We start from the raw sequence: 13,110 nt of genomic DNA, 5'->3' as shown, positions 1-13,110 counted from the left end.
GCGCATACTGCGTCAGTATTCTTGTTGAGTTCAGCATGTTTGTCCAAATGCAGGGCTTTAATTAATATTTACATTGTTATTTATAACATTTAGAAAATGGATGCCTCTACAGGAATATTTAAACTTTTGCCTTTAAATATTTTCAACCTCTATAACTATGTCATTTATTAAATCATTCAGATTTTATTGGAAAAAAGGAATGGAAAAGTCCATCTAGTGTATTTCAGGACCAGGATGTCCAGAGGAATCCTGTGCCATGACACCAGACATGGGATGTCCAAATTGTGCTCCAAGGACGTGCTTGAATAGGGCCAGCACCACTTTTATGCCCCAGACGGCAAGTGGCACCTTATAGTTCACCTCCATGGAAGGTGAACCCTCTTCTTCTACACAGCAGAGTCCCCCAGCCTGTTCAGCTTCTTGGGAGCAATCTTCAACCGTTCCCAAAGCTATGACCAAAAACCACATCAAGGAACATGCTAAATAGTTATTCTATTCATATTAAGTATAGACCTAACCAGAAATACCAAGCCGAAACATATACAACCTGTGAAGCTGAAAGAAAAAAAAGAAAGAAAAAAGTCTTTTCACGTTCTAGAAACAATCAGTTGTGAAGAGGCTTCTCCATCCCTAAACTTAAAGAGGCTTTCTTTTATTCAGGGTCTGGTAATAAACTGACAAAGGCATTGTTCCCTGAGGTAATTGCACACTTTATTTGTCTAGCAGCTTTAAAACTTCCCCACCTGACATTAGTTTTAACTCTCTCACCTTGCCAAAAGCAAGGCTACTTTTGTCCTTTCCTTCATTCAAGACTCTATGATGACTCTTTAGTACTTTACAACTCTTGGCCCTCTCAGTTTCAAGACCGTCAAGGGAAGGGTTTCTATTGGTCTAAATGCTGATTTTTTTTTTGTTTTGTTTTTTTTTACTTTAAAAAAAAAAAAAAATCACAGAACTCCTTCTAGCAATGCTGGTGGCCTAGAGCAGATTTTATGGAGATAAAAAAGACAGTTGGTCATTTCATTTCCACAATGCCACTGCATCTACCTTTTTTTTTTTTCCAGTGAAGTTTCAAGGCCTAATTGGCCTATTGAATTCTATTATTTTACTGAAGTGTGAAGGTATCTTTATTATTTTCCTTTTGTTACAAATTCTACATATGTGGATTTTTTTAAGAATTAACAAGCACCAGTCTTATGTTATTGAAGACTTTATTAAAAACAAATGTTGAATTATTTACCCTTTTACTAATACTGACAAAAGAGAGAAAATAACACTGCCTGATTCTTTGATTAGAATATATCTATACAGAGATAGAATGACTAGATGTCTTTTTAGTCTAGCTATCAAGCTGGTGGTCAGAAGCTACTCCTTAAACTGTCTAGCCATCTTGGTACGGAGCTCTGTCTAAGCTCTTAGTCATTACTGAGGTGCTGTTGAGAAGACTTATTGGTTCAGTCACATCAATATTCTAGCAAATGTGGGTTTGGGATCAGAGCTGGCTTGTATCAGGCGAGGTCAGAGCATAGGCAGAGAGTCCCAAATCTGTCAGCATACAGTCTTATAACCTTAACTTCTTACATTGGATTGCAACTTTTGGTAACACAACTGTAGACTCTTCTACTGTACCCAACCATTAATAGATGAGATACAGGCTATATGTTGTACTTTGACTTATTTGTAGGTATTGATCGAGTTATCCAGTGTCTCTCAGCTTGACAACACTCCTCGGTGGTACCCTCTGAAAGAACAGAGTGAAAACATTGATCACGGCAAATCTCATTCTGGACAAAGTAGCCAGCAATCTCCAAAACCATCTGTCATCAAAAGCAGAAGTCATGGAATCTTCCCGGACCCCTCCAAGGGTAGGAATGACTTGGTGCATCTGACCTAAAATGTTTTTCCAGGTGATGGGAAAACCTTTGCCATGTGTAAGTTCTAATAGAAAAATAAAGTTACTGCTATTGAGTTTGTATAGACTTTTATTAAAAATGTATTTATGTCTATGATTAATTCATTGGAGACAAAGCTTAATTCAGTGCCAGCCAACGTACTGAGTAGTTGTGTCCTAAAAACAGCAGCTTACAAGTTCTATGTCTGCTATAGGTTCTGTGCCCTTTTCATTTTTTGATAGCCTTGGCCAAATTCAATACATATTTAGCTATCTATTTTTCATGTTCCTTAATATTCTATCGTGTTTTATCTTCTGGAAAATCATATTAATATTTTTTAGAATGACGATTATGCTATAATAAAGCATATGCATTTCCAGACAATGATAATGGACTGTAGCATATCTAAATTGTATTGGAAATCAGTGGAGCTGATATAGTAGAATTATACTAATGTTTAGAAAAGCAGAATTGATCTCAGTGTCTCCTGGTCCGAGAAGTTTGTCTCTACATTTTTTTTTATTTTTTTTTTTTAATATATATACATACAGTAATTAGTCAGTGGCCCTTTGCTCACTTAAAACACAAATGGTAAAAGCCATCCCAAATAGCACCCAGATGAGAGCCTTGGAGTGATAAGACTCTGCTCCACCTCCTCTCTATTTCTCTGTGTAATGTTTTGCTAGGGATTGGTGTCTAGATATGGTCTATATCTAAATTAGAGGTTAGTATAGTATAGTATATTTTAAGTTAGACTATGGTTTTGACATGACCATTCCTCAGAATAAAACTGCTTACTTTATCTAAGTATTCAGGAAGAATGTAGGTAACACCAGTCAGTTGCTACATACTATAGAAGTACAAAGTGGAAAAAAATTGATCTTTAGGCTACCCTGTTATTCCACCAGTGTGAACCTGCACAGGCGACATAATTCACAGGTGAAAGAAACCCGATAGTAAATTAATTATTTCCTGGGCCAGGGAACAGTGGGGAAGTAAAAAATTGTGCTTCATAAGTTTCTTAGTCACGATATACCCCAAGACATTCATGGCATTTCACAGCTTAATCTTTATTACTTGTTTTGGAATGCATCTAGAAAGGCCAGTCAAGAGAAAGAAAATGAAATTATTTGTTTTTAATAAATGCAACCCTTGTGTTTCTTCATTTTCATGGTAGACATGCAGGTGCCCACCATTGAGAAATCCCACAGCAGCCCAGGGAGCTCCAAATCTTCTTCTGAAGGACATCTACGTTCTCACGGTCCATCTCGCAGCCAAAGCAAAACCAGCGTCACTCAAACTCACCTTGAAGACGCTGGGGCAGCCATCGCCGCTGCTGAAGCAGCTGTTCAACAACTTCGCCTTCAACCAAGTAAAAGACGCAAATAAATTCCTCAGCATGGCAGCTTAATGTTCATCTGTTGCCTTTTTCCCTGCTGTCCTTCCCGTTTTGGCTATTTTTTTCTGTTCTTGGCACACTGTGCTCACTCTGTTCAATGTCTTTTTTTGTGTGCCTGTGTGTGAATACATATAATTACAATATACTCTTGTATATAGAAGTCTTTTTTTTTTTTAATTTATTTATTTTAATTTATATAGACTGCAGTGAAACTGGCTGTTTCTCCATCAGTCCCTTCACTCATGGTCCATGATGTTCCATGGTTGTGCATGACTCACAGAGAATTTCTTTGTGTGGTGATATTTTGATGTCACTAAATAACTACCAATGAAATAATCAAAACCTGCATAGATACAGCTGCCAGTTCTTCAAGTTGCACACAAGTGCTGGAGCACATTAACAACAAAATATATCCATAAGTAGTGATCAGGAAGGACAGTACTATATACACAAAAGAAGATTTATAATTGAAGAAAAAGGTTTTTTAACTATATGTCTGAGATTTCTATTTTTGAAAGATGACTGTAAATATCTTTTTTTTTTTTTTTGAAAGGAAATACAAGGCAACCTTCTTAATATCTCAGATAAAATCACATTAGTGTTAAGCAGAACAGCAACAGACAAAAACATTAAACACATTAAATGCAAAATCATTAAAGACACAAAGCCATTAACAACATCAGATTTCAACACCGTTAATGAGTTCATAAAGTCGAAGGGAAGTGAGAGCTAAGTCAGGTGCCATAGTCAGTTAAATTTTTCTAGTAGTTTTTGTGCCATGGATTGATTAAGAGTCAAGATAGATTTCATCTGACAACTTCAAATAGATTAATATATTAAAACTTTGCTCTCCAGAGTATACTTCAGAGTAGTTTCTGATTGCTAGCTGAGGGTTTAGTTGATGGCAAATTAAAACTCTCTGACTGTGGAATCATTGTGTTTGTCTTCAGGATTTGTTGATATGCCATAAACTTAACATGGTATAATGCAAAAACTTGGGAAAAATTTTTTCCCTTGTCTTCACCATCATTAATAAAGAAACAGCCAGTTTTAATACTCTTTAATGCTGTGCATGTGGTGTCTCTTTGGTGTTTGAAAACACTACTTAAATACAGAAAAAAAAACCACTTCTGTTTGCATGAATAACATTTAAGCTGGTTCCATCTGAGGATACATACTCTGGGTTTCCATTTCACCCACACTGCCACAGCAGCACATAAAAGCGGTCAGTCTAATCATGCCAGGAAGCAGCACAGACACAGCATAGCAGGAGTCCTCCCTATTCAAAGAACTCAGTCTGACAATCTGCCTCCACCAGCCAATGACAACAAAGACCAAAGTCAACTAGCCCTCAGGAAAGTGATGTCTGATGGACCAGTCAAGCCTGAAGGAGGTGAGCAGAAAGACATAGTTAAGAAGCCAACCACATCCCAAATCCTTCTTGCCATGTAAACTAATTCATTGCAATATTTATTTATTTTGCCCCTCCATTAATTGCTGCAAATATTAACATGAATCAAGAAATCTGCTTGATCTTTCCACATCAGCGCATAAATCCACGATGAAAATTGTGCTAAAAAACATTACAAAACAACAAACATGTGCACTTCCATTCCACTGGAGGACTTAGACATCTGTTGAAAAATGGTACAGCTTTGGTCTTGTTGTTGCCTAATAAAAAGTATGCATACAAGTTGGTCTGCTTAAGCATAATTGAACATTTCTTCTACTGTGACAAAAACCTAATTGCACTTTTTTTTTTTTTTCTTGGAATTCTAATTGGGACATTAACCATTTCTTTTTCCTCTCCCAACACAGCTGTTATGTCAAAAGTCATTAGCATAGATAATTTTTTAAACCGCCAGTGGAAAGGAAAGTTTTGATCTATGTACAGTTAAATCTCTTGATAACTTTCTCATCAGTCACTTAAAAAATGTTTTCTATCTATAGGAACCTGTGCATCAAACCTAAATACCATCATCAATTTATCCCCTCATCACAAATAAAGAGCCAGATTCTCAATTGGTTCAAATTGGCACTGATCTTTTGCTTATTTCCATGGAATTGGAGAGATTATCCCAATAAACTGACAGACTGGATTCACAGATCTTCTCTTGTGCTGTAATCCCTTCCCAGGCTCTCACAATTCATTGACGTTTTTCCTGTCAACACAAATGCACACATGGACAATGCAGTCTAAGGTTGTAGAAGAAAAAGAGGGAATTATATTTCAAGCAATATATCCATAAGCAAGAAGTCAATAAGAGAACTACTGTGATGTTAAAGCAGCTAATTAACAAGGTCAAATTTAACAAATAATTTTAAACATTGCATTTAGAAATAAAAAGGTGTTTTTTATGAGAGCTATAAGTATATCTACACGTGTGCATCCACCCGCATATATGTTGTCTTACTCTACAGCTCAACTTCAGACACTCAGTTCAGACAGAGGCCAGATTATATCATGGTACTAGTTCAGGTATCATGACTGAAAGGCTCATCCAATTCCTGGGATGTATACGACGGAAGTCTAATTCTGGAAAGAATGTCCTATGAGAAGTGGCTAAGTACTTTAGGTTTGTCTAGTTTACGGAAAAGGAGACTGAGGGGTTACTTCATGGCTCTCTACACCTTCCTGAGGAGAAGTGGGAAGGGAGGTGGTTCTGGTTCTCCCTGGTGTCCTGTGATAGGATATGTGGGAATGATTCAAAGCTGGGCCATGGGAGGTTTAGACTGGACATTAGAAAACGTTTCTTTACCAAGAGGGTGGTCAAACACTGAAACAGAGTTTCTTGAGATGTTGTTGTTGTTCCAAGCCTGTCAGTGTTTAACGGGCATTTGGACGATGCCCTTAATAATATGCTTTAACTTTTGGTCAGCCCTAGATTGGTCAGGCAGTTGGATTAGATGATCACTGTAGCTCACTTCCAACTAAAATATATTCTAGTCTAGTCTAGTATAGTCTATTCAACTCTTATGATGTTTTGAGGTGTCATGTCTATAGAGATTTATCATAAGTATTTGTGGTCCTGTGGTGCCTTATGGCCTACACAAGCAATGCTAAAACTTTTGTTTGTGACATGAGGTTGAATCAAGGTTCATATATACTTTTATGATGAGGAAATAGCTAGGCTGTTGGCTTTGAGTAAGCTTGCCACTGAGCTATTATGCTAACTTCTTTACTTTTAAAATTACAAAAAGGCTATGTATCAATATGCCTTTGGCTCAGCAGTATTAGAAGCATCATAGAGAGCTGTGGGAATAAGAGCCCACATTATTATCATTAATATATCAATGAGGTTAGGGTTACTATAAGGAGACATAGTACTTCTGTCTTTTTACTTCTGAAAATTATACACAATGCATAATCACCTACACAAAGCTTACACGTCTGTTTTCAGATCTGTGGGAAGTTTTGGCTTCTCCTTGTTGTACCAAAACTAGTCTGTTGTAATTTATTCATATGAGGTGGGCCAAAAATTACCATTTTAAGGTTAATAGAACTCATGCATTTCAGCAGGAGCAAAAACCAAGATTGCAGCTTTGTGGAGTATGGAAGTAAAATGAGGAGAGGCTATGAACTTGAATAGGAAAAAAAACACCAAAAATACTTAAGTCAGCTTTTAATTTTTAGTGTTCTTTACAGCAGGAAGAGCAGTGGAAGGAAAGAGAGGATGCCCCTGTAGTTCAAAAATTCTAAAAGTTAAAACTATTGTGAACAATTAATATAATGGCGTCATCAGTTTGCAAGTCCGTTCCTAAAGGTATGCTGCATCCTTGTGTTACCCACTCCCATTACAGCCTGCTTTATTGACACATGGAAAAGAACCAATTATGAACTGGTTTTATGGACTGGAACAGTCATCTTTGCAAGTTAGTAATTTTTTGTCACTAAATCTCAAAGCCTTTTATTAAAGAAGCCATTACAGATAATCCACAGTAGTAGTAGTAGTAGTAGTACTAACCACAGTTATTTCTATGTGAGTTTGCCAGCTAACAGCACCTTTTAAAATAACTGTTTGGGTTTCTTCAGCCCAAGCATACCAGGTGGCTGTAATCTAGCAAGGTTTCCACAAGGGTGATGGGAAAAAATCTGTTCTGTGAGTCAATCCTTCTCTACCTAAGAGAATGCTCAGAAGGAGTTCCCTCCTTTACCTTAGTCCCTCAATAGCTTTTTTAATTTTCTTGAATTGAATTGGCACTTGAAAAAAACAAAACAGAACAAGAACCTTCGGTCATTCTTAGAATGTTCCAGAGAAATCTTTCTATTCTTCCGACTCCTAGGAGCTTTTCTATTGGATGTATTTTGACAGTTCTTTTGACAGTATGTCTGATGAGAAGTAAAAAAGGAAGTAATAAACAAAACCAGCACCTGTGGTATACTAAATATTTTTTTGTAAATGTAAAGGACTTCCATGACTTTAAGTTTATTAGACAAAACTATTTCTTTGATCATTTCAAACTGTAAAAAATGTATTTTAAAAGTAAGGTGAAACTACAACAGAAAACTTTGGTCTTTGTTCAGCCCCTTTGTAAAAAACAATATTCAGCTACAGCATTTAATTAAAAATAAATCCTGAAGTATAATTTTCTTGTTGCCTGTGAGACGTAAGAGTGTGATCTGCTAAGAAACCAATTGCCTAATACACATCCCCATCACATCCCTTGGAGAGGAAGAATAAAATTTCCGAGCCAACCCTTTGCAGGCTGAAGTTGTGAGGGATCCAAGGCAGAGGGAGAAAGCAGTGCCTGGGTTTGAGTTCATTTGATTTATTTTTTGTGAAAAATCTTAATCATTGCCAATTACACATTCATATAAAATTAAGCACATTCCTTTCAACATAAATCTGTGCATTAGAATGTATCCACCAGATAGGTCAGTTTTAGAGATAATGTAAATCAGTCCACCTCCTTTTAAGTCAGTAATTTATCCCACAGAAGAATCTTTCCAGTATACAGAATTTATTTGGTAGATCACCTATGTTTTAAATATAGCAAATGTTGTTAGAGTTCTTCAGATATTTGAACAAATAAAGGTAGTTTGATTACCAGTTCTATAGATATAGATATAGATATAGATATAGATATAGATATAGATATAGATATAGATATAGATATAGATATAGATATAGATATAGATATAGATATAGATATAGATATAGATATAGATAGATATAGATATAGATATAGATATAGATATAGATATAGATATAGATATAGATATAGATATAGATATCTATACCATATATACCAGATATGTGCATATAAAACAGTAAATGTATCTGCAATGCAGTTATTTACTGATTTCATATAAAAGGCCTTTTCAAAGCCAGTTTATAGTTTTAAAAGAATAAGCTACATAGTTTAGTTTTAATAACTTCCAATAAAGTGAATAAGAATGACAAGAAACAGAAAAATTTTCCTTCAATGTCTGTGTGAAGCAGAAAGGTTCACCATCTCTTCCTCATTAGAATAGAAAGTGTATTATAGTTTCCAGTGAAATAAGGTGTACAGAGGTACAGAGCACCAAAAAAAAAAAAAAAGGTAATGCTGGTGCTCACCTTATAGTCCACATTTATCAATGTAACTGGTCATTTTTTAAAGTACACGGTTTTATAGGGAGCTCTGGTCTTTACATGAGTGTTTAACATACCTGCTAATGGGTAAAATTCAGTGTGCTTGTCCTTATTTGCAGAGGAAGATATGCCAGTTTTGCCCCAAAAGGTGCAATGATTGTACACTGGAAAAACAATTCCTTTATTACATCAGAATATCAAATAGCCAACAACAACAACAAAATGTTTTATGAACAATGAAGAGAATTGCTAAAAAATTATTTTGATTCTTCCTAGGATCTTTGGAGAACAGTAAATTAATATTTAAATAGCTAAGTAGGTGATTTCAAGCCTGAATATCATTTTAGTCCTATGCACTTTTCTATCCTTTCAAACAGACACTCATGAGAGAGAAGATACAAGCCAATATGCTGTTGCTTGAACATCATGTGATAATGGATGCCATAGAACATCCTATTTTATTTGGCACACATTAAAAAACACAATGAGAGAAACAATCAAACAACCTGCAATTGGAAAAGCACTGCTATACTCTTGACCTTAAATAGTTACCAAATGTTAAAGATCTAGAGAAAATACCATGTGTTTCAGTTAAAGTTTCAAACATTACTGTTAAATTACCATTTAAGTAATACAAACAATATATTTCCACAGGTATCTCTATCTATTTTCCCTATATTTTTTTTTACTCAACAATAGACTTGTTTTTTTCAACCTCAAATCCCTGGGAATTTAAAATCACAACATTTTCTGAAAATCTCCAAATCTAATGCCTATACACAGAACCTATTTATTTCTCACATCTCATAGAGAACATTTCATTTTTTTGCATTATAGATTTTTCTATCAGATACAAAAGCATTTCTGTGATATCCTAAGAAGAAGCTACTTTCCAAATAGTTGTGTGTCAAGTGATTTTACTGGTCAGAGGAAGGTTTACTATCAGAGCTTATACTGTTAGCTAGAATATCTAGAGTAGACAGACTGTGCATCAGCATTTTCACAATTGTACTCAAATGAGCCTGTCATTTACACCTGTTGAAGACCTTCAGTTTAAAACACTTCAGTTCAAAAGGCAGCATGTCTGGTTTTAGCTACCTTTGTCCAATATCTTTGACAAAAGTTCACTTAAGTGTCAGCATAACAGGTTAAAACTACACAGAAATGTGGTGTGATGTGTCTATTAAGATATTGCTAGCACTGTATAATCCATGATGCAGGGCTGAGCCAGGATTGTGTAATTTCTAGACACTTAGCTGTAAGAAATTAAAATCAACAGGAATTTTCCTTATCACTAAGTTCTATTTACTGGTGTTAGCAACAATGTGGAGTGAAAGGAAATTGATTCCTAGGTTCCGTAAATCTTTTCAATTGCACACAACTGTGGATTTAAATACCTGCTTATTTGGTGTCCCTTTAGGTCTATACCCATTTTCACACTTTTAATAGGCAATGCCATGTTTTAATTTCCTGCAATAATTTACGTCGTTTCCTTCACACTTTAAATAATATACCACCCAAAGGTCTTTTTTGCCTAACTTCACTAGTCTCTTAATTTCCAAGTTAAATGGGCCTTCATATTGCTACAAATAACCCCTTTCCAAGAATCATTATCAAAACATGAGCAGTTTGTCCCTATTCTCTGCAGATAGCAATAATCTGAGGCTGTCTTTTGAGTCTTGTTTCAGTCTACTAGCTGGCACATTTTGCTTTGGCTATTCCTGCTGTTTATTCTTCCACCATTTTAAGCTGACATGTAATTTCAGGAGATTGATCAGATTCTTCATTTGATAACTCTTATTTCAAAACTCTAGTAGACGCTAGCCTAACACTATGGTGTACATGGAAGAAAGTTATTTCATCAGAATTGCTTTGCTGGGTGAAGAAATGCCATCACTACAGTTTAAGACAAATGCAGTTTGCCATTACTCACTTTGAATGGTAAATTGCTCTATGAAGAGTGGTGTTGAAATTTCACAAAATACCATTACTCAGTGTGCGGTCAAAGTCACGTGTAATATACAAATGTGGCTGAAATACGTGAGACCATGGTCTAAAGTACTGTTCCATATGAGGAAGAGTGAGGAAAAGCCACCATCAGAACTGACTTGAGGTATATGCCTTTGATCACTAGTTATCTATGTATCCCCATTCTGTTGCCACTTCACAAAAGGTGCAACTAGCAGTCACAAAAACAGGGTTTTACACTGATGAACCTTACAGAGCAAGCCTGAGCAGCAATTGCTTCTAGCACTAGCAAACTCTTCAGAAAAACAGGTAAACAGGCACCTCGGGGGCAGGTCGAGGTTGGATATTTGAAAGACAAGGTGACTGAGATTGAAGAGTAGACAAACTTCAGCCAGAAGATGCTGTGTGACACGCCCCATCTGTGGGTCAGCAGATAAGTATCCAAAGCAGATTGGTGATTTCAACTGCTCCCATGGGATTGCATCTCTTTGAGGAGACCCAGCACGATGCTCTCAGCCTTTTTGTTACCCAGGGTTTTAAAGAACAATTTTTTTTTTTTTTTCAAGTGATTACAGGCAAAGTCACAAAATTTCATCCTGAATGCATACTTAAAAGCATTTTCCCTCCTCCTGTTTGTTTTACAGATAGAACTGTCTTCCCGAATGTGTTTTGACAGTTGTATTTCTGCTTCTAGACAGATACCTGAAAAGGATAACATCCACAATTTAATCCCCAGGAGAAAGCTTTATTTGAGCATGTTCTTTTGTCCCCAGGAAGCACAGAACAACACAATCCTATTTTTTCAAATTTAAGATTTTTTCCTTTTTCTTTTTAATTTTTTTTTAAGTATTTCACTGTAGGAGAATGTCTGGAGAGACTGACAGTGCTGGGTTGTTCCCATTTTGCCACTGGCTGATTTGACAGTTCATGGGTATATGTCTTTTGTGAATTATTGATCTCCCCTATGTCAGCCTTTAAAATGCATCTTCTCTGTTATAAAGAAAGACTTCGCTGAAAGATTAAGTGAAATATATGACTTCCATTCTCTCCTTTCTTATTGATTTTAATATAATATCTTCTTTATAATAAGACATGACTTACATGTTTTTCTGGGTTATAAAATGTGATTTAGCTACAACAATAGTTTTGTATAATAGGAAATTCTGTGCACTATTTCAGAGTAAGCATCTCATATTAGAGTTTTACACTTTCCTTTCCTATTTCTATTCTTCATAGTCCAATGGTTGGACAGCCCAGACATCATTGAAGTTACTATCCTTAAAAAGTACTGAACACCTGATAAACTCCAGAAATGGTGAATGGAGAAGGGGCTGGAGGGAGGAAATGATATCTCCTGTCTCCCAGTACGAGGCCAAATGATGATGCTGGGTATTGATCTTTAGTTTAACTTAGTCTCTTCCATCTGCTGAAGCCTGAAGGCTCTTTTTTTTTGTTTTCTTCTAAAACTGAAATTATTTCAGCATCATATGTAATTGGCAAGCAAAACCTTGCACATGAGAAGGTTTTTTTCCTGAGAGTTTCTAAAAGTTTCCTAAGCTTTCTATGAGTTTCTAAATCTTTGTTGTTTTGTTGTGGGGTTTTTTTGTTTGTTTGTTTTTGTTGTTTTGTTTTGTTTTGTTTTGTTTTGTTGTTGTTTGTTTGTTTGTTTGTTTGTTTTCCCAAGAATCACAAAATAATTTTAAAAACCAATGGGCAAGAAAGCAAAGAAACATAGCTCTTCTGTACTCTGGATACTTGATATTTGAATGATGTCACTTGCCTTTGCCCAGGCTCCTATTCAAATACGTGTTGTACATTTACACAAAGTAAAACTACCCCTCATAGTACAAGCCACCTCTGTGATAACAGAAGAAAATATTCAGTCTGTGGACCTCAAAAACTGAGTGGATCCATGCAAAACTATTTAATTGTTTCCAGACCAAGGCACCTCCCACCAGAACTGTGATGTTAAAACCTGAGAACTTAGGCATTTTCTAGCATAGGCAGCTGCAAGCAGAACTCTGTAACTCAGAAGTGAACCTGTCCTAATCTCACTTTAGTTACTTGTCCTTTATGTGGATAGGAACACAACTGGCCCAGAAATGTGGCAATTGCTGTGACACTTAGAGGGCTTCATAGATCTTACATAGACTAGTAAGACTAGAAGAACTAGAAGACAGTGAACTCAGCCTTCCTTGTAAAAGTTCCTAAGACAATATTTGCCTTTGTTCAAAGAGAAAGGGCAAAACTGCAAATCAATGCTAATCTCTTGCAC

General features: G+C 35.9%; 1 protein-coding gene and 1 long non-coding RNA gene across 17 annotated transcripts in view; one reads left to right on the top strand and one right to left on the bottom strand.

Annotated features, from left to right (window-relative positions):
* Positions 1-13,110, top strand: part of PCLO (piccolo presynaptic cytomatrix protein) — a 434,071-nt gene that overhangs the window by 365,616 nt on the left and 55,345 nt on the right. For 7 of the 13 annotated variants that reach the window (XM_065049216.1, XM_021300604.2, XM_065049207.1 and 4 more), the window contains 3 exons: positions 1,685-1,865; positions 3,070-3,264; positions 4,502-4,684. In XM_065049216.1, the coding sequence (XP_064905288.1) occupies positions 1,685-1,865; positions 3,070-3,264; positions 4,502-4,684 (559 nt within the window). The remainder of the gene's footprint in view (positions 1-1,684; positions 1,866-3,069; positions 3,265-4,501; positions 4,685-13,110) is intronic. The other 6 variants (XM_065049212.1, XM_065049213.1, XM_065049211.1 and 3 more) reach the window with 3 other exon arrangements.
* The window catches only part of LOC135578238 (uncharacterized), a 56,552-nt gene continuing 46,896 nt past the window's right edge, over positions 3,455-13,110 (bottom strand). For all 4 annotated transcript variants that reach the window (XR_010469633.1, XR_010469635.1, XR_010469632.1 and 1 more), the window contains 2 exons: positions 8,945-9,031; positions 3,455-5,453 (listed from right to left, as the gene is read on the bottom strand). This is a non-coding gene — a long non-coding RNA (uncharacterized LOC135578238). The remainder of the gene's footprint in view (positions 5,454-8,944; positions 9,032-13,110) is intronic.

Source organism: Columba livia, chromosome 1 (genome assembly GCF_036013475.1).
Source record: "Columba livia isolate bColLiv1 breed racing homer chromosome 1, bColLiv1.pat.W.v2, whole genome shotgun sequence".
Lineage (NCBI taxonomy): Eukaryota > Metazoa > Chordata > Aves > Columbiformes > Columbidae > Columba > Columba livia.
The sequence above is the reverse complement of the archived record's forward strand: the minus strand, read 5'-3'. Positions and strand labels throughout refer to the sequence as shown.